The 21273-nt window shown below is 42.9% G+C and overlaps 1 protein-coding gene and 1 long non-coding RNA gene across 4 annotated transcripts in view; one reads left to right on the plus strand and one right to left on the minus strand.

Annotated features, from left to right (window-relative positions):
* Nucleotides 1-2127: 2127 nt before the first annotated feature.
* The window catches only part of tm2d2 (TM2 domain containing 2), a 119650-nt gene continuing 100504 nt past the window's right edge, over nt 2128-21273 (plus strand). For all 3 annotated transcript variants that reach the window (XR_011517049.1, XR_011517050.1, XM_070546309.1), the window contains exons 1-3: nt 2128-2553; nt 2773-2860; nt 2935-3050. Coding sequence is in view for 1 of the 3 variants with exons in the window: in XM_070546309.1 (XP_070402410.1) it covers nt 2285-2553; nt 2773-2860; nt 2935-3050 (473 nt within the window). In the remaining 2 variants the exon portion in view is untranslated. The remainder of the gene's footprint in view (nt 2554-2772; nt 2861-2934; nt 3051-21273) is intronic.
* Nucleotides 15652-18001, minus strand: LOC139063686 (uncharacterized). Its single transcript, XR_011517051.1, has 2 exons — nt 16628-18001; nt 15652-15898 (listed from the first exon to the last, which is right to left on the minus strand). It is a non-coding gene; the product is annotated as an uncharacterized lncRNA (long non-coding RNA).

Raw genomic sequence — 21273 nt, forward strand, 5'->3', positions numbered from 1 at the left:
ATTTTAGACGGTATACCAATAAATGGTTGGAAACATAGTACTGGCAAGTGTAGCTAGAAAAGAAGAAAAAAGTTTATGCTGCTACTGGGAGGTGAACCTGCACAAAACTGCACGCCAATCTGACGGTAACAGTCCAGTGGCGTTACATGTAATTGTGCCATCCAGTGTCTTTGTAGATGGGATGTATGGTTTTTCGGCGGTGTCTCAGTAGAAGTCGTTTCAGAAATAATTTGTCAGAAAATTCACAGAATATCCAGATTTGAGAACCAAACCAGACCCACTTCAGGGTGAGGAGACCAAATTGAAGCTGAGATGGGGGGAAAATGCGTGAATGAGGCCAAAAATGGCTTTGGCGTATTTCTTATGAGGAAATGACAATATAACATGATAAAAAGTTCAAAAATTTAGATTTTTAATTATATTCAATTCAATTCAAGTTTATTTATAAAGCGCCAAATCACGACAAGAGTCATCTCAAGGCACTTCACATAATAAACATTCCAATTCAGGTCAGTTCATTAAGCCAATCAGAAATAATGTTTCCTATTTAAGGAACCCAGCAAATTGCATCAAGTCACTGACTAGTGTCAGTGACTATACAGCAATCCTCATACTAAGCAAGCATGCAGCGACAGTGGAGAGGAAAACTCCCTTTTAACAGGAAGAAACCTCCAGAGAATCCTGGCTCAGTATAAGCAGCCATCCTCCACGACTCACTGGGGATGGAGAAGACAGAGCAGACACACACACACACACACACACACACGCACGCACGCACACACACACACAAACACACACACACACACACACACACACACAAAGACAAGTAATGTGTCTACAGTTATATTGTGATGTCTTAGTAAATATTGTATTTGGTGAAATATAAACTTTATTGTATTTATCCTAGTGGATCTATAATTAAACGGATAAACTAGTAGTAGCACATCAAAAGTCAATGAAAACAAAAAGTTATTATCAGGAGAGGGAGAACGTTTAAGTGGTTAGCAGCAGTGTGCTAGTCGATGGCCCCCTCCATGAGGCCACCACAGCTCAGCAGAACGTCATTGTAGCTTCTTCTGGGGAGAAAAACACTTAGAGAGAAAATAAAGTTAACAGCTGAAATTGCACAAAATAGTACAGTTAAAGAGCAGATTGTAGAATAAAGCAGTAGAGTGTGAAAAGTGGTCAGTGTACCTTTACAAACCTTTACAAAATCTCTTCAATTAACCTCTCAACTCCGTCCTCAATCTTGCATTTTAGATATTAGCTATAACACCCTCTTTGGTTCCAGAATGCTATCATGTCTGACAACTGGAAGGAATTGGACTGATGCAGGTGGAATGGGCGGGGCTGACTCTGGTGCAGCTCCGCCTTTGTGGTTCTGCAGCAAGCACCACTTGCAAACCGGAAACCCCTTTCTCTTTTTTTCTTTCACAAAAGCTTTATTGAACTCAAGAACGTTTGACACGAGTAAACACATGTTTGGGCTACAGAGAGCTCCGTGAGGAATTCCATATACAGTAACTTGCAGTAACAAATTTGTGTACCTGCAATGAATAGTTTGTGAAGCGTAACAGTAGTTTTGTGTCTGTAAGTGACAGTATAATGAGCACAAGTGTTTGTGTCATACACAAGTATGTGGATGTGTTTTGCACCACATATTTTGTATCAACTGGGGCAAAATTGCAGCTGTAAGATTTTTTTAAGGTGTGACTCAAAGAATGCATTTTGTGCCCTCGTACCTAACATTTTGAATAGTTGTAGCTGTTGTTTTATACCTGTGAAAGATAGGAATTTTCTGAATTTTCGGCAGTTACTTTAACTTCCCAGAGTCAATACACAAATATTTATGCACCAGATATTTTGGATCAACTGGGGCAAAAATGTAACTGTAAAATGCTTTTGATGTGTGACTCAAAGAATACATTTTGTGTACTCGTGCCTAACATTTTGAATAGTTGCAGCTGTTGTTTTGTACATGTGACAGATAGGGGTTTTCTGAAATTTTCTCTGTGACTTCAAGTTTCCAGTGACAAAACACAAATCTTATTGCACCAAATATACTTCCATACAGACCTACCAATCAGCCAATCGTGAGCGAGCCCTTCCAGACAATCAGAGGCGAGAAAGGCGGGATCTTCCTCAGACATCCTATGATTCCAAATAACGCGCCCCGCGTATCATCAGCTAAAAGCTAACCGGCCATGCAACATGAAGCTGGCTAAACTATTTTGGTAATCGCGAACATTTACTTGATGTTTACTGTCTTGATAGTTTGAACACAATGATTTCCGTCAGTTATATTCTGTTGTGTGGTCAGTTTGTACTACTCTTATCGGTCATATTGCTGTACTGCTTGGAAGGAAGTCATTCCCAAAACTCCTCGGGAACGAACCTTAGCGCTGCCACATCCTCTCCTTTTCCCGGGCAGGGAGCGACTGCTGTCCCCATCAGCGAACAGCTCGACACCGTAAAAGACGGAGGACTAGCGGATAATTCCACAGAGTGGTTGGAGTACAGGCCCGCGTCGCCAGTTGTTCTCTGCAGCTATCTGTAAGTGAGACATGCTAGTGTTAGCTCACGCTAACTTACATTTGGCTTATAACCGATAGCAAACAGCACATGTAACAGGCCAGTGCTTATTCTAATAAGTCGTTCTCTAATAAAACGCTCATGTTGTTTTCGTGGTTTAGTTAGCTAGCACGTTGTGACGTCACTCCTCCAGTAGTAGTTTCTCATAGATGTTTGCTTCCTGTTTACTCTGCGGTGAAGACCCGATGAGTTCATCTACTGCCAGGAGCCCGTGGATCATGCGGGTAACTACAGCGCCTTTCAGGAGACGGGCCACGGATGCGTGGGGGTGAGTGCTGAGTCTCCCACCGCCGAGCTGAGCGGCTCTGAACGGTACCTCATGCTGGTTCTGCTGATCTTTAGTGGGGCGGACAGACGCAGAAGGAGGTGAACCACACGCAAGTTATCTGCACTGCTCTGGATGATATAGAATGTGCGGGACCCCGAGATTTCCTCAGAGGGAACGTGCCCTGCATCAAGTGAGCACACACACACACACACACACACACACACACACACACACCTGTGATGTCTTAGTAAATATTCTATTTGGTGAGAGATAAACTTTATTGTATTTATCCTAGTGGATCTATAATTAAACGGGTAAACTAGTAGTAGCACATCCAACATCAAGGAAAGCAAAAAGTTATTATCAGGAGAGGGAGAATGTTTAAGCGGTTAGCAGCAGTGTGCTAGACCAGGGGTTCCCAAAACTTTTCAGTCCGTGACCCATAAATTAACAGTTTCAAAGTCTCGCGACCCCCTGGAGATGAGTGAAATAATTAAACACACACGTGGAACTTAATCTTTAATAAGTGTACTCAAATAGACAGGTTTAGAACCCTCAACAGGTAAATATGGCACGAATTTACATTTGAAAACTGTAAAAGGCGACTCTGAAAACATTCTTGCTGTTGTGTGCAAACTTTAACATGTAACAATCCTTGGCAGTTTTGATAAGAATAAGGCAGTCAGTTAGCATTTTGGTTAATTTTCAGCTTCTAAAGTGACAGCAACTCAGTGCCACAACAATCTCCACACTTTCTCCCTAATTTTACTCTCTCCCGTCCCCCTCCCTGCACACGCTCACACATACACAGCATTGCCATGGCAACAAATGGACATGCATCTCTGCCTCCCTTGAGTAAACATTTCCAGAACATATTAAAACAACACTCCTAAACGGGTTACAAATGTTTGTAACAAATGCAATTCTTGATGAAATCTTAAAAAAATGGTAACGGAAAAGTGCTTTCATTTCAATGTAGCAAAAAAAAAAAAAAAAACTCATGCAAAGTCACAAACAATGTAATACAGAGGAACTTTGTTTCCGTGCTTATTCACATTTTCAGAATGTATGAGATGGGTGGGCAATATGCTTGGAGCCGAGTAAATCCATTCTGGGTTTAATTTTAGAGATGGCCACTCGAAGATCATCCTGCACGTTAAGACGTGATCTGTATTTATTTTTAATATATGTGAGGGTTGAGAAAGTCTTTTCGCACAGGTATGTGGAGCCAAACGGCATCAGAATGTCAATCGCAGCCTTAGAAAGCTGTGGATATTCTCTCTCAACTGAAATCCAGAACTCAGCAAGCATCTTTGAGTTAAAAGCACTCTTTAAGGTGCGGTCACTTGACAGTTCAACCAGTGCGTCCTCAATGTCGGATGACAAATGATGTGTGCTTGTTACGGTGAATGGGGATCTTATCCAGTCATATTTTTCTGGAGCTGTTTCCTCAGGAAAAAACTTGATAAAGTGATCCAAGAGGGTTTGAAGGTGCATGGTGATATACCCCTTAACGGTGTTAACACACAAATCATTTTCCTCCATGAACTCCTCCAGTTCAGGAAACATGTCAAAACAGCCCGTTTTTACTCGTGCAGACCACCGATCCCGTTTCCTTTTGAATGCATTAATTTTGTCATTCAGTGACATGATGTTTGCGTTTTCAACTTGTAGTGATGTGTTTAACCCATTCAGCTTGTCAAATATGCAAGCCAAGTATGCTAGCCTTGTTAACCAGTCAGGATCAGTCAGATGGGCAGCAAGGTGAGATCCGTGCTCCAACAAAATTTACAAAATGCGCACCTCATCCCGCAGCTCAAACAAGCGCCTGAGAACGTTTCCCCGTGACAGCCGCCTGCCTTCTGTGTGGAAAAGCAGACTTTGATGCTCTGATCCCATTTCGTTGCAGAGAGCAGCAAACAGTCTTGTGTTCAGAGGACGGGATTTTATGTGGTTGACAATTTTTGTTGCACTCTCAAGCACCGTTTTAAGCTCTGGGTCTAGCGATTTACTCGCCAGAACTTCTCTGTGGATAATGCAGTGCGTAAAGTTTATGTGTGGGGCCACTTGTACAACTCTTGCTTTAAGTCCTTTATTTTTCCCCAGCATTGCTGCAGCACCATCTGTGCACACACTGATGCATTCATCCCAAGACAGCCCCTCCTCTTTCAGTTTTTGATCAATTTCTGTGAAAATGTCCTCACCTGTGCACTTTGCTGACAGTGTGGTGCAAAACAGCATGTCCTCGTGAAGTTTTCCATCAAAACTGTATCTGACAAAAACGAGCAGCTGTGCAGAGTTTGCGACGTCTATGGATTCATCTAACTGCAAAGCGTATTTTCCTCTCTTGACTCTGTCAATCAACTGACACTTGATGTCCTGCGCCATCTCTGTGATGCGCCGGGATATTGTCCCATCAGACAGCGGGACCGCTTTCAGCTCCTGGGCTTGTTTATCCCCATGCATTATTTGGCTCATTGCGATGGCAGCAGGTTTTATTAGGATCTCTCCGATTGTGTGCGGTTTTTTTGCCTGTGCAATTAAATATGCCACCTCATATGATGCCTTTTGAGCTTTTGCAGAGATTGTTTTCTGGTTGGTCATAACTTTCTTTTGGCTTTGAAATGCTCTCTCTTTTCGACGGAAGAAGTCTGCTGGTTTAGCTGCAAATGAGGAGTGCTTAGTCTTCAAATGTCGGAGCATTTTTGCAGGCTTAAAGCTCTCATTTGCAAGCAACTCAGTGCACAATACACATTGGGGGTATTGTATTTCGTTTATAACAGTGCACGTAAATCCATACTGGATATATTCCTCTCGATACCTGCGAAATTTAGGCGAAGGCTGATTCAGCTGCGCCTTGCGCAGCAGTTTATGGGCTCCTCCTCCCGCCTCAGATGTGGAAGGCGGACCCCCGCTGTTCTCTGAGTCTGCTGCTGCATGATCAGTTGGCTTCTGTTTGTTGTCTCTAATCTGTGTTAACCAGCGCTTCATATTGCATATAAACAATATTACCGTAAAACTTTTTGGAATATTTCAGTTGTTCAGAAGAAACGTGTTTACCGCGGCGCTGCAAAGTAACCCGTCGGTCGCAAATTGAACTGCCGTAAAGAGCCTTGTTTCGCGACCCAGCAGGGGCGTATTGCGACCCCCGGGGGGGTCGCGACCCCGGAAATGGGAACCCCTGTGCTAGACGATGCCCCCCTCCATGAGGCCACCACAGCTCAGCAGAACATCATTGTAGCTTCTTCTGGGGAGAAAAACACTGAGCAAAAAAAAGTTAACTGCGTAAATTGCAGGAAATAATGTAGTTAAAGAGCAGATTGTAGAAGAAAGTAGTAGAGTGTGGAAAGTGGGCAGTATGTCCTCCCGCAGTCTAAGCCTATAGTAGCATAACTACAGAGATAACTCTGGATAACCTAGCAGGGTTTTTTGGGGGAATAATGCTTGACCGCGAACTCTGCTGGAAACCCCACATAAAATATGTAAACAGGGTTTTTCCTGGCTCAAATTGAGGCAGAGGTGGTACCATCCTGACCATGCATACTCTGTGCATTCAACTGCCTCACTTTTTTTAAAGGCAACATATTATAAAAGGCTCGATAATATGCATTAGACTAGTGTTTAGTTCCCTTTTTCCCATCTGATATTTATAGTTAAAAATATTTTTATATATTTGCCCTACATTTCACTAACATTTTAGGTTTGTATTAAAATCACTCATCTTGGTCAAAATAACACAAATATGTCCAGTAAAATACAATACATTTCATTAACATGCATTTGTATTGGAAATGGTAATGACATTTAATTTCTGCTGCTAACAATGTAATGGTGGCATGTCTATTATGTACGGGTTGGGGGGGGGGGGGGGGGGGGGTCCGTTTGGACTTGGCCTCCAAAATGCCTTGAAACGGCCCTGGGTGTGTGACTGAGTTTTGAAGGTGATCTGAATTGTATCAGATGTATAAATATGACATGTGTATAACTTATTGTTTTATACAGGTTAGTGAACAAATCACAGAGCTTTATCCGCTTTGTGGGCCAATCAGGGCACTCTATACTCCTGGTGGGTGGGATGATGCAACAGAGTGAAACAAGAGTATGTCACATTCATTGTCCAGTGGAATGCGGAGATCATTTGAAAGACAACGGTAGAACCCGCCCCACAACCGAGAGCCGTCAGTGGAGCGTGGCCAGACTAAATAATACATTTATTTAGTCTGGCTTGCCAGGCTAGTTAAAACATGTTGTGGAGATAAATCTACCTACATTTTACTTTCACTCTTTGTTTTCTTGTTTTTATTGAACTATTTTCCTGTCTGTCTCTCATCTTCCTGCATCTCCTCTAAAATCTCCAGAAAAACTGCAGCCTGGATTCTTACTTTTTCACCTCATAATTTAATTTTGAATTACCGTAAATCCTCCGAATGTGAAGCGGCTGGGATGAGGATCAGCACCTCCAAATCTGAGACCATGGTTCTCGACCGGAAAAGGGTGGCTTGCCACCTCCGGGTCGGGGGAGAGGTCCTACCTCAAGTGGAGGAGTTTAAGTATCTCGGGGTCTTGTTCACGAGTGAGGGTAGGAGGGATCGGGAGATCGACAGGCGGATTGGTTCGGCGTCTGCAGTCATGCGGACGTTGAGCCGATCTGTCGTGGGGAAGAGGGAGCTGAGCCAGAAAGCCAGGCTCTCGATTTACCGGTCGATCTACGTCCCAATCCTCACCTATGGTCATGAGCTTTGGGTAATGACCGAAAGAACGAGATCGCGGATACAAGCAACGGAAATGAGTTTCCTCCGTAGGGTGGCCGGGCTCAGCCTTAGAGATAGGGTGAGGAGCTCGGACATTCGGGAGGGACTCGGAGTAGAACCGCTGCTCCTCCGGATCGAAAGGAGCCAGTTGAGGTGGTTTGGGCATCTGGTCAGGATGCCTCCTGGACGCCTCCCCGGGGAGGTGTTTCGGGCATGTCCTGCCGGCAGAAGGCCCCCGGGTCGACCCAGGACACGTTGGAGAGGTTACATCTCCAATCTGGTCCGGGAACGCCTTGGGGTCCTGCCGGAGGAGCTGGTGGACAAGGCCGGGGAGAGGACGGCCTGGAGCTCCCTAATTGGGATGCTGCCCCCGCGACCCGGACCCGGATAAGCGGAGGAAGATGAAGACGAATCCTCCAATACAGGCCGGTATTCAATTAAAGGCCGGGTCTCCAATTTTGGCCGGTGTCGGAGCCGGCGGAGGTGATTAAAGGCCGGTCTCTTATTGTGGCCGGGTGGAATGTGGTAACAAGCAAGTACGGGGGGCGGTTGTGTCATCGTCTCACTTTTGATAGTGATAGACCGCGAGGGTAACTTTAACCGTGCGGAGAGAAGAGGAGGCTGTGCCAGAGTGTCGGTACTGACACGCGATCGTTCATGTCGGTTCATTTCCTTTAAAGATTTCTGTCTTTTGTTTGCGCCTGATGTGTTTCGCTGCATGCTGTGGAGCGGGGCACATCAGCTTGTCCTCCAGTGACGCACCGATCACTGATGCGCCCGCCAAGCACGGAGCACTCCGCTGTTTTTACGGTCGGTAGATCTGCCTCCTGAGCACGGCCACAGTAACAATCAGGTGTCGCCACATTTAACATGCGATCGTTCATGTCGGTTCATTTCCTTTGATGTTTTCTGTCTTTTATTTGCGCCTGATGCGTTTGGCTGTGGAGCGGGGCGCATCACCTTGTCGGTGACGCACCGATCACGCGGCCACCAAGCAGCGAGCACTCCGCTGTTTTCTGGTCGGTAGATCTTTTAGAACTGCAGTTCAAAGGTAACTCATGAGGTGAATATATATGAACCCAGGTAGCAGTTTCTCTTTAGGACTGAGAGGAGATGCAGGAAGATAATAAACAGGCAGGACAGAAAAATAGTCAAATAAAAACAAGTTAGTTTTTGTACCTGCTGGTTGCAACAAACAGACACCATTGAAGGTAATCAGAAGTGAGGACCAGAAAATGAAATAATTATTTTAATGTTTAGAGCAGCAGGAACTCCGAGAGGCTGCAGGCGCATCAGTGAGTTTGCGCCGCTGCGCAGGGGGAGGGGGAGAGGGCTGATGCAGGGGGAGGGGGGAGAGGGCTGAAGCAGGGGGAGGGGGGAGAGGGCTGAAGCAGAAACTACCGTTGTTAAAAGAAATGTGTTTAACTTTGAAAATGTGGGCGCAATTTTAATTGTCAAAAACTCCAGCGAACCATTGGTTCATTTTGCTCAAATAGAAATAGAGGCCTGCCTCTAATACTGGCCCTCCTTCCAATAAAGGCCTGGAGCTTGATGAGCTTCGGTCAAATACAGGCCCGGGCCTGTATTAGAGGATTTACGGTAAGCAGATCAAAGGGATCTCCTGACCGCAAAGCGGAGTGCGCGTTTCGATGCTGCGTCAGTGATGTGAAATCACTGCAGCACACGAATAGCAGAGCACGTCAGGAACGATTAAAAGACCGAGTACCAGAGGATATAAACAGATATGAACGATCATATGTTAATGTTTTGTTGCACCACCTTGAGAATGTATCGTGCACCAGACACAGCGGGCGCACCAACGATCAGCGCTCTGCGTCCTTTCCGCTCAACAGAATCCCGCTACGCTGAGACTCCATAAATATTGTAATATAGGCAGAAACTGGATCTTTCCCTGAAAGATATCCAGACACCATAACTCGATCCCTGCTCCTGGATGAAAAACCGGACATTTTGATCAGTGTAGGGAACCACCCCCCCACCCCCCGACGTCCCAGACAGAGAGTGAAAAGTGGACATGTCCGGGGAAAGAGGACGTATGGTCAGCCTACAATAGCACCAACTATAGATATGTACCAGCCTGCGAGACAAGCAATTTTGATCTTTTTCTTCAGTGGTTTCAGCGCTTTTCTGTGCACTGCTGCTGATTCAGCTCCCCGATAGTGGTGAACACTGCAACTGTAGTTAAAATAACATCTATAAAGCTGGGGGCAGAGTGAAATCAGGCTGGGGCAGCACAAAAATTGCTGGAGGCGGCCGCCACGCAAATTTGAACGCAGGAAAAACCCTGGTAAAGACATAGTTAAAGACAAAGTGTAGGAGTGATGGGAAAGGCAAGAAGCATTTTGATTCTGAAAGCATTATATACATTGTACTGTTCACCAGTACTGTGAATTTGTACATCCCTATGATTTCAAAGGAAACAAATGGAGCTGAGATGTTTCATTACTCCCGACAATACATTAGCTACTTGAGTAAGCTTAACACTACTTCAACATATTTATAATTAAGTAAAAATAAAAGTAGCCATCTAAAAACATTACTCCACTAACAGTAAAAAAAAATAAAGTAAAAACACTACTTAAATACTGAGTAACATCAGATCTAAAAAGTGTAAAATTATGTCATCTTTCAGACTAAAACATAAGAAGTCGTGGACTAATTATGATATTTTATTCAAGGTGGGCCATTTATATGGATACACCTTAATAAAATGGTAATGGTTAGTGATATTCATGAAAGAATAAAGTTGCGTTCAAACCAAGCCCACCATTGTTTTTCATGTGGAATTCCCAATAAGTTTGATGTGTCACATGACCCTCTTCCCATTGAAAAAATAAAAGTTGGATCCAAGATGGCCGACTTTAAAATGGCCACCATTAGGGCTGCAACAAACGATTATTTGGATAATCGATGAATCGGATGGGGTCTCGACACGATTAATCGATTAATCGGATTACATAGGGACATTTTTAAAAACTGCTAGGGAAACGTTATTTCTCTCCTTCCTTCACTTTATTAAACACAACATTATTAGAAAACAGTTCAATAGCAGAAAAACAACATGCCATCACCTAAATTATCTTATAAGACCCTAAGCTACACCTATCTGTGACCTAAAATGCTTGGTCCAAGTTAAACAGCTTAAAGAGCAAGTCAACCCCTACCAGAGTCTAACTCCACTCCCACTTCATGTTTGAAAAATGCAACACATGCTGTTGCCTGGCAGACCGAGAGGGCGGAGCCGCTAACAAATACACACACACTCAGGCTCACGACAGCATTGTGACATCATAATGTACCAGTTTACATCATAGCATACTTCTTAGCCAATAGCGGTGGCAGATTTAAATTAAAATACAGTGCAGAGTTTTTACCTGACAACGGCACAACACTGCCAGTTTTATGGGCTCGACACACGGGAGGCGACAAACGACCGCGATCAGCGAAATTTGTCGCTGTCGCTTTTATTACCTGTCACACGGGAGGCGATCCGCGGCAGTGGCCAGCGGCAAAGCCGTCTACGCGTTCTGTTCCATGGCGAAATCGAAACTTCCGTTGTTTTGTTTGGCTGTGTCAGGTTGGAGGGAATTAAGGTTATTTAAGCGGTTCAGAGTTAATAAAGTGGTAGATATGATGTTTCACAAGATGCTGCTAGAGTATGTGAAATCTTACTTCTGATTTTACTATAAAACATAATAATAATCAACTTCTCCTCCATGTCTGCTCGGAGATGTACGGAGCATCCTGTCCGCTCATTGGTCAGTGAATGAAACCTCCGTTGATTGGTCCTCGTCCGAGCGACGGCGATGAAAAGTTGAAAATGTTTCAACTTTCTGGGATCGCGTCGCTGGGTCGTCCGTGCACGACACGTGCTCGAGTGCAAACTTTCACACGCACGTTTTTCGCGTTTCGCTTGGTAGGAGGGAGACCCGCGATTATCGCTTTGTCGCGCATGTCTCATTGAAAATGAATGGAGGAGAGGCGATGTCGCCTCCCGTGTGTCGAGCCCATTAGGCAGAATATTTAAATTTTAACTAAGATGCACTGAAGTGCCAAATTATTGACGACACGTGTCTGCAGCACGATTAGACACTCGTTTATTTAGTTTATCAGCAAAAAAAAAGTTTATTTGGGGGTGACTTGCTCTTTAAGGGCAATTCTCATCTGTTTTGTTTGATCTCATCTGTAGACATTTATTATAATTGGGGATGTCAAACAACTAATTTTTAAATGTAATTAAACATAGGCTGTGAATGAATCAAAATTAATCACCATTTCCAAAAATGACTGAAAAATACCAAATAAAACAAAAGTAAATGAATGCCATTCTCCTTGCGATGATGCCCTGGGCAACTGCCATAAAGTCACATCAAGAAATGCTGCTGATCATTCCAATGATCCCAAATAGACTCACATTAGGCCACATGAAAGCAACTGAACCCAAAAATTAGGGCTGTAGCGAAGCCTCGACTACGTCGACGGCTCGATTCTAAAAATTTGTCGACGTCAGATCCGGAAGTCGACGCACCGCGCCCACTTGTTGCATCCCCAGGAGTTTGTAAATAGAGGAGGAATCTGCCTGTTTTTCCTCTAGTTCGCCCTCTTCTCCGCCTTCACTAACATCTCCGCCAAATACCAAAGACCCGGAACAACGTCCGTCCACTACTAGATTATTTTCCTGTTTTGCCCGCCTTCGTCTCCCGGCAACGGACAACAACTTCCGGGGTCAGATGCGCTGCTTCGTGTCTATCGCAGATGTAGAACATCACCGGGAGCGCTTCTCCCTTCATAAAGGAGCTTCTTTCAGACATGAGGAGAGCTGTTTTGGTGGTAGCAGTCTCTCCTCCGTGCTGGTCTGTTTGCTGCTGGGTGTTTCTGGTTTATTTAAACTTGGTAACTTGAACTTAACGTTGGTAAAGCTACTGTTAGCATCTTCGCTAACAGCTTCTTGCGTTGGGATAAGCTGTTACGTTTTGGTTTAGAGTTCATCTTTTTTGTGGTGTAGATCTCCCTTTTATTACATTTAGAGTGTTGTGGGTTTTCGGTTTAGTTTAAAATATCACCTGAGTTTGGTTTAACCCGTAAGACCACTCGCCTCACGCACATAAGTGACCAAAACAAAGCAGCATGGAGACACTCCATCTTCTACCACCTCTCAGGCAGCAGCCTGCTCTCCCAAGTTCTACACGTCACCAGAACATAACCAACCAACACAATAAACGCAGTGTTATACAAAATGGAAGGCCTGTAGTGTTTATTCTCTTACAGTAAGAATTTATCAATTTTTTTGAGGAATTTATTTGAGATTTTCTGGTTTTTGTTAATTGTGCAATAGAAAAATAATCATTAGATTAGTTTTCTAAATAGTCATTAGAATAGTCGACTATTCGATAAAATAATCGTCAGAATAATCGTTTTAAAAATAATCGTTTACCCCCAGCCCTACCAAAAATATATTAACCAGTATATAACTGCACTCTCACACAACACGCCTGCAGCAACAGTTAGGACTCCTCCCTCCCTTTTAAAAGCGTTTTTGCTTCTGAGGACATTGTGGTTGAAAAACCACATGCTAGTAGTCTGGCCCCGGTGTGATCAACCAGTTTCTGCGGGAATGTGACGGCGGAACCGGTTCGCAGCAGCGCGAGTCCCCCCCCCCCGCCCATCTAATAGCGTCGCGCTTACGATTTTATAGACTTTTTTTTTTACGAGCTTAGGGCATGTCTAGCCTGTGTAATAATCCGGGACTTGGGTGAATCACTTTAGAAAAGTTTTTAACTTACCCGGACACAGAGCTCTCTCCTTCCTCGCGGATGATTCTGACATGCTTGAGTTTAAGATGCTGCATCATCACCGTAGTACTCCCGTGCCATGCTAAGTCTGACCTACAAACGTTGCAGGTAACGAATGTCTTCGCCTGATTTAACTGAAAATGCTCCCAAACTTTAGAAGTTTTTACTTTTTTTGGGTCTCGCTGCTTCTGCCATGTTCCTCTTCCAAACACCTGCCGACTCTCCGGTCTGCGCGCAACGGCGGGCGGGGGAGGGCGCTTTTGGAAGAGTTGTGCAACACAACGAATCGATGACGCAATTCGTTGCCAACGCTTTTAGTAATCGATTTTCATCGAATTTATCGATTCATTGTTGCAGCCCTAGCCACCATGGTCACCACCCATCTTGAAAAGTTAGCCCCTCACATATACTAATGTGCCACAAACAGGACGTTAATATCACCAACCATTCCCATTTTATTAAGGTGTATCCGTACAAACGGCCCACCCTCTACAGTAAAAAAGAAATTTAACAAATAAATAACATACATTTTCAGCAGAAGAAGGGCTTTTCTAAGTTGTTTACTACCCACATCTGCATTCAACTGCATGATTGACTGATAGAAAAAAATTACAACACATTTTTAAAATATTTGTATTGGACTCAAAATTGGAAACCAACAGTAAATTTCAAGCAAGCAGAAAAAAAATTATATAAAAATACGCACTAAACAATAGTCTCTAATGTGTTAAAACAAAACTTGTCAAAAAGGTAAATATCATTATTTTATCATATTTCTAGACATAAGCAAAGGGATTTCAGGAGAAACACGATTTAGAAAGGTGTTCGTAACATGATTGTATTAAAAATGGCCTCATCACTCAATTCTAATAAGTCTGAAATTTGCGGTTGTGACGACTGAGCTGATTTCAGATGCGCTATCCACATATCAACACCAAGGAACACCAAATCACCATTCTTGTGTCACACTGACAGACCGGTAACAGCGAAATGGTTCAAAAAACGTGCCGAATATTCACCAGTATATGCACATTCAGCATAAAAAACAAACAAAGTTAATTTCATGAAGTAAAAAGCATTAACTCAGTCTGACCTTTGCTCGTTTAAGGAGCATTTCTCTTATCCGATGGTACCATCTAGTGGCTGACGAGCATTTCACGCAAAAAATCTATCGCTCTGTTTTTTTAAGATGACGGCTTCACGTTTCTTGTTTATAAACGTGCTTCTGTAGCAGACAAACGGCTAAAACACGTTGTTTACGAGTATTATTCTCATGTCATGTTGTGTTCTCATATATTTGTATTTTAGACTTACTTGTCTGTGAAAACTTCACCAACTCTGCATCATTCAAGGTATTCCTTAAATTTGAAGCATGTAAGCGGTAGTCTAACGCTATTGGTTAGTTCTGGTTGACGCTCAGTTTCCTATTGCACGGAGCTCTGCGGGGCAGGGGGCGTGGTTAATAAAAAATAAAGGGCTTATCGCTTACATTTTATCACAGTAGATGATGAGATCATCACGGATTTCTGAAAACCCATACATCATTTCTGAAAGGGGAAACCTCCGGAAAGCAGCTCTAAGGTTGTAATAATCCGTGTTATAGTAAAGAAAAAATATCCACTTTTTTACATGCAGGAGAGTGTTTATAAGTATTTGATGCCACGTTCCATCATTTTCTGGTTATTCACAATAAAAAACGTCACGAGGTGTACTCAGCTGCTTTACATGAACTGTGGAGAATTTCTGGTTCTGTCCTGACCTGAGCCGACACTCTGCCCTGCCGGTCTCCTGTGCATGCAGGTGCTCTACCCCTGCACCCAAAGACTCTCCTGTACTGCGTATTGGAAGGGGGTTCCGGTGCCGATGCGCCAGTTAGCGTAGGTGTATGGTAGAGATTGCTGTGCCCAAAAGTAACAGGAAATACATTGCAAGGCCATTCGGTAGTGGTAAAAGTGTAAATAACATTTTTAAACTACACTTAAATGCAGATTATAGACCGCACTTATAGTCTGTATGATGTAAAGATCGTCAAGTTTCATTTTCATGTATTTTTTTAATATATATATATATATGTAGAGTAGGGCTGCAACTAACGATTATTTTCATAATCGATTAATCTGTCGATTATTTTTTCGATTAATCGATTAATCGGTTTGTTATTGTTTAGCTATTTAACCTATACAAGTGATGGATGCATTTCAGTTAAGAACAAAAAAACATAAGAGAATTGTGCAGTTGACTGCAATCTATTTTATTGCACATGAACACAGTCAGCAGTATAAAATGAGCTAAACAGTGCAAAATATCAGTCCAGAATAATTTTTAGCATTAGCTGGAAGCCTGCTCCTTCCACCATGGATAGTGGCCTCATGTCTTTTACCAGCATGTTTAGAATAGAGTTTGTAAGTGGTATGAATTGCTGGGGGGTGAGTGTCTTCTTCCCCATGTAGTTGTCCATCGTTGCTTGTTTTTTTCTGCATAAGAAACACAAATAGACTGAAATAAGTACACATATAAAATAAAGCAGCACACACACTACAACACTAAATCAATATTATATTATTTGAATTAATTAACAATATACAGTGATCATTTATTTTGAGGGTTACGTTCTACAAAATAGCCCGCAACAGGAGATATTCAGAAAAAAAGTAAAACATTTTTACTATTAAAAAGCTCTAAGTAAGAAGCTCATGAGGTTTTTACTTTGAGTCGGGAGTGTTTAAATTAGCCAGAGAAATGTGAAAAATGTTTATTTTGTGTAATACTGTTTAAGAAACATGATAAAAATGTGTTGTGAGGCGTTTTACAGCGTTAGATAGTAAAACAGCCTTTTAATAGTAAAAAAATGACTTTTTCTGAATTTCTCCTGTATTTAAAAATTGAAAGTGTACAACTATGCCACGTTATATTCACCTGGACACAGCTTGTCTGTATATTTTTCTCCGCGGAGTTGTCCTTTTTTGAATGAGGAACATAGTTATGGGTTTGTGCCGTTTTTCTCTTAACGAGAACATTCTTATAAACAGACGTGCTAAATTTGGCAAGCGCATGATACACAACACGGAGGAGATTCACGATTGCATCTAGTCAATCAGAAGTAGAACACCGCAGACTGACGCGGCAAAAAAACATGTTTAACATCCACTATAACGAACTCAGCTAAAACACTAAGTCCAGCTTGTTTATTTTCTGTTACTTACCGGGCTGGCTCTTCCAAATGACGGCTCACTTGACCGCGGTGCTCTTCCTCTGCTGCATCAGCCCCCACATGCTTTCGTCTCAAATGTGCTCCCATACTCGTGAGGTTTTTGTCCGGGGTTTCTCTTCAGTTTTGTCGCTTCTATTTTTCTTCCGTATTTCCTCTTGTTCCGCCATTTTCTCACAGCAAGATGAGCGTCAGTAACGTGATACGTCATGAAAACCGAGGGCACCCATTGGCTCATTTCTTCTTCTACGGCTCCACTGGTAGATCAGTGGCTCATTACTGCCACACACTGGCGGCAAATTTAACAGCTTGTAACCGATGTCAGATTGTGGTAAAAAATAGACTTTATGCGGTAAAATATGATTATTAAACAACTAATCGATGACTAAAAAAGTTGTTAACTATTTTAATAATCGATTATAATCGATTAAATCGATTAGTTGTTTCAGCTCTAATGTAGAGTATCAATAGTTACATCTTACGTAGGAAACCATCAAAGGTGAGATTCCATAGAAAATATGGAATCAATTTGATGTATCTTTGAATACTAATAATCAGAAGATCGGAACTTTTTATTGCAGGGATTAGGTAACACTTCATAATAACCCAGAGTCAAAAAGCGAGAGAGAGACAAGTTTAAAAGTTTAAGAAGATTTATTTCTAAACAATTTAAAACAAGGCTAACTCTAACTTTAACTCTAAACACATGACAGATGGATCTAGTCGTGAATGAGGCAAAATGGATGGTGTAAATGTGGAATGTTGTTATCAGAACTCTCGTTTCCGGAGAAGCCTTAGTTCTGTGTGGGAGCGAATGTTTTTGCTCTAAACTATATCGGAGTTTCAAAAAAACCACATTCAGATGCTATCTCGCCGTTCTACATACCCTTGACGGAGACCTCCGTGTAGATCCAGAATGCCAGGTTCTCGAACCCCACTTTTGTACCGATGCCGTAGGGCTGGGGGTAAACGATTATTTTTAAAACGATTATTCTGACCATTATTTTATCGAATAGTCGACTATTCTAATGACTATTTAGGCAATTAATCTAATGATTATTTTTCTATTGCACAGTTAATAAAAACCAAAAAATCTCTAATAAATTCCTCAAAAAAATTGATAAATTGTTACTGTAAGAGAATAAACACTACGGGCCTTCCACTTTGTATAACACTGCTTTTATTGTGTTGGTTGGTTGGCTCGTGTGCAAAAAGGAAGGGACAATAACGGGATTTAAAAGTTAAAATGATGATCAGGTTTATTTACAACTACAAAAAAACATAAATATTTCCATCCACAGGTTGGGAATAATAAAACTAATTCTGCCTGTGGGGAATTAAAACAAAAGTACTAATAAGTAGGGATGTCCCACTGGGCAAAGATTACAGGGTTCTGGACCAGAATAAGAATCTCCAAAGGTCCAAACTCTAAACTGGGCGGTTAAACCAAACTCAAGGTGATATTTTACACTAAACCGAAAACCCACAACACTCTAAATGTAACAAAAGGGAGATCTGCACCACAAAATAGATGAACTCTAAACCAAAACGTAACAGCTTATCCCAACGCAAGAAGCTGTTAGCGAAGATGCTAACAGTAGCTTTACCAACGTTAAGTTCAAGTTACCAAGTTTAAATAAACCAAAAACACCCAGCAGCAAACAGACCAGCACGGAGGAGAGACTGCTACCATCAAAACAGCTCTCCTCATGTCTGAAAGACGCTCTTTTATGAAGGGAGAAACGCTCCCGGTGATTTTCTACATCTGCAGTAGAGACGAAGCAGCGCATCTGACCCCGGAAGTTGTTGTCCGTTGCCGGGAGACGAAGGCGGGCAAAACAGGAAAGGAATCTCGTAGCGGACGGACGTTGTTCCGGGTCTTCGGTATTTGGTGGAGATGTTAGTGAAGGTGGAGAAGAGGGCGAACTAGAGGAAGAACAGGCAGATTCCTCCTCTATTTACAAACTCCTGGGGATGCAACAAGTGGGCGCGGTGCGTCGACTACCGGATCTGACGTCGACAAATTTTTAGAATCGAGCCGTCGACGTCATCGAGGCGTCGCTACAGCCCTACGATGCCGATGAAACGGCGTACGGTACGACAGACTAGTCTTGGAATGCCCCCAGGTAAGCAGCAGGTGTTTGACAGCGCCAGCGGGACCCTGAAGGGTCAGTGAGTTCAGCTTTTACTCTGAAGGAGCGTTGCTTCAGGTGGAGCTTGCAACAGGTTTTATAATCCAGCTGGTCAAGGTTCTTTGTGGTTAAAAAGTTACGAGTGGCCGGCTCGCAACCCTAGAACGTTTGAACTGAGTTAAGGATGACGTGGGAGTTAGTTTTATAATTCAGATGTTTTGATTTATGGTCGAATCAAACTTGGACACAAATATAAACACCGCACAGATCGCGCCACGCTTCAGAAAGGAAAGCTCTGATTGGAGAGACAAAGGAATGTGTCATGTGATTTTAACATTACTTGTGATCAGTCTAGTGTGTAGTTTAAGTTAAATTACTTATTAAAATACTATCATAGGATTATAATATCAAGTAATTAATATTCTCATTTCACAGATTGATTTACCATTGATCTTTACATGATTATTCGGACTAACACAGGTATTTGACCATTATTTAATAGAAGAAAAAGTTTTTGATCCTCTTTCTTCTCTTGAGCTGTAGGGGAAGGCAAATAGCTAGTTAAAACAGTTTAGATGCAGGGGCATCAAAAGGCCTTGAGCATATCTGAAGGAGATTAGTTCTTCCTGAGGAGAGGGGACCTTTACGTCAGAAAACAGTTCCTTCATGACTCTACATATATATATATTTTGTGATTTCTATCTTCTTTTTCTTCCTGTGAGACTGGAGGGCCGGTGCCTTAGCACCCCCTATGGACGAGCCACCACTGGTTTTGTCTACTTGCCTTTATACCTACATTTTCCTAAAGCTTCCCAGTTATCACCCAAAGCGCCAATCAACATACAAACCTTTAGTTTCCTTTCAGAACCAACATTTGTTGCGATACCATACTACAAAACACCTCCACAATTGTGGGCCATTGGTTGCAAACAAGATGTGTTCATTTGCACAGGGGCGCAGATAGGATTTTCAAAATGGGGGGGACAAAGTTCCAATGTACCCTCCCCCAAACACATGCATGCACGCACACACACACACACACACACACACACACACACACACACACACACACACACACACACACACACACACACACACACACATACACAAACTATTGCAAGAGCCTTAACTAGAGCTCAGTGAGTTAGTGTAATTTCATCCAACGGTTTACGTAAAAACTAACTTTTATATACGTGTCTGAAGCCATTCTGCAGTGGAACGCTGGCAACAAAGCTCTGCCTGATCAACACTATAAATGATAAATGACCCGCACTTGTATAGCGCCTCTCAGAGTAAGGACTCCAAAGTGCTTTACACTACGGTGTATTATTCATCCATTCACACACATTCACACACTGATGGTGATAAGCTATGATGTAGCCACAGCTGCCCTGGGGCGCACTGACAGAGGCGCCCCACTATTTAATTCAGTCATTTGTTATTCATCCAATCAAGTACTAACCAAAACCTCATGCTTTATGCAAAACATTAAATGATTTTCAGCACACCGATCTTTACAGAAAACATGAAGGCCCTAAAAAACTGCACATAAAATATATTTAAAAAACAATATTCACTTATCACTTAGAGCAGTGGTTCCCAAAGTGTGGTGCGCGAGCTGCCGCTAGGGGGTGCGCGAGCTGCCGCTAGGGGGTGCGCGAGGTGAAAAGTGTAAGGGCTGCGGAGCTCAGAGAAGTCTGTCATATGTCACCATTAGTGTAGAAACTCGTTTGTGGGTGGGCCAAAGAAAAAGTAATTGAAAACAAGTATATTTTTGCGCGCGCGTGTGTGTGTGTGTGTGTGTGTGTGGGTGTGTGTGTGTCCTCTGCGTCCTCTGCATGTGCCCTAGCTTCATAATAACAATGCGCCGAGCTTCATCGTTCTGGCCTGCGTACGCCGATATGTTCCGTATTTGATCATTTTTAACGGTGTTGGAGGAATCTGAAGGTGGCGAGTCATTCTGGCAGATTGTAATTAACACCTGTCTCATGCAGGTGTTCTGACGTTGTAAACCTCACACACAGAACATTGTGGATGTAACTAAATAAATCAAGAAATGATTCCCATTCAGGCTATTAACAGCGCGCTGTCAGAGCGTCTGTCAGAGGTCAGACGTGTTCCAGCGGAACCACGGCTCACGGGTGCACAAGTGAGCACATCTGGGCTGGGCAGAAGTCGTTTTACAACATTGGTTTAAATAGCGCCAATAACGAGACGCGGGGACTGGAGCGGCTCATGGAGCTGTACCGCACACACACACACACGCACGCACGCACGCACGCACGCACGCACGCACGCACGCACGCACGCACACACACACACACACACACACACACACACACACACACACACACACACACACACACACATAGATTCAATAAGCGCGCACGCTGCACAAACTCCGGCGCGCCGTCAGACTGAAGGCAGAAATGAGCGCTGCCTCCTCTGTGATAAAAACTTTTAAGAGGTTTTATAACATTTTTCATTCCAGGTCATATTAAGATATTAG

Source organism: Nothobranchius furzeri, chromosome 17 (assembly GCF_043380555.1).
Source record: "Nothobranchius furzeri strain GRZ-AD chromosome 17, NfurGRZ-RIMD1, whole genome shotgun sequence".
Lineage (NCBI taxonomy): Eukaryota > Metazoa > Chordata > Actinopteri > Cyprinodontiformes > Nothobranchiidae > Nothobranchius > Nothobranchius furzeri.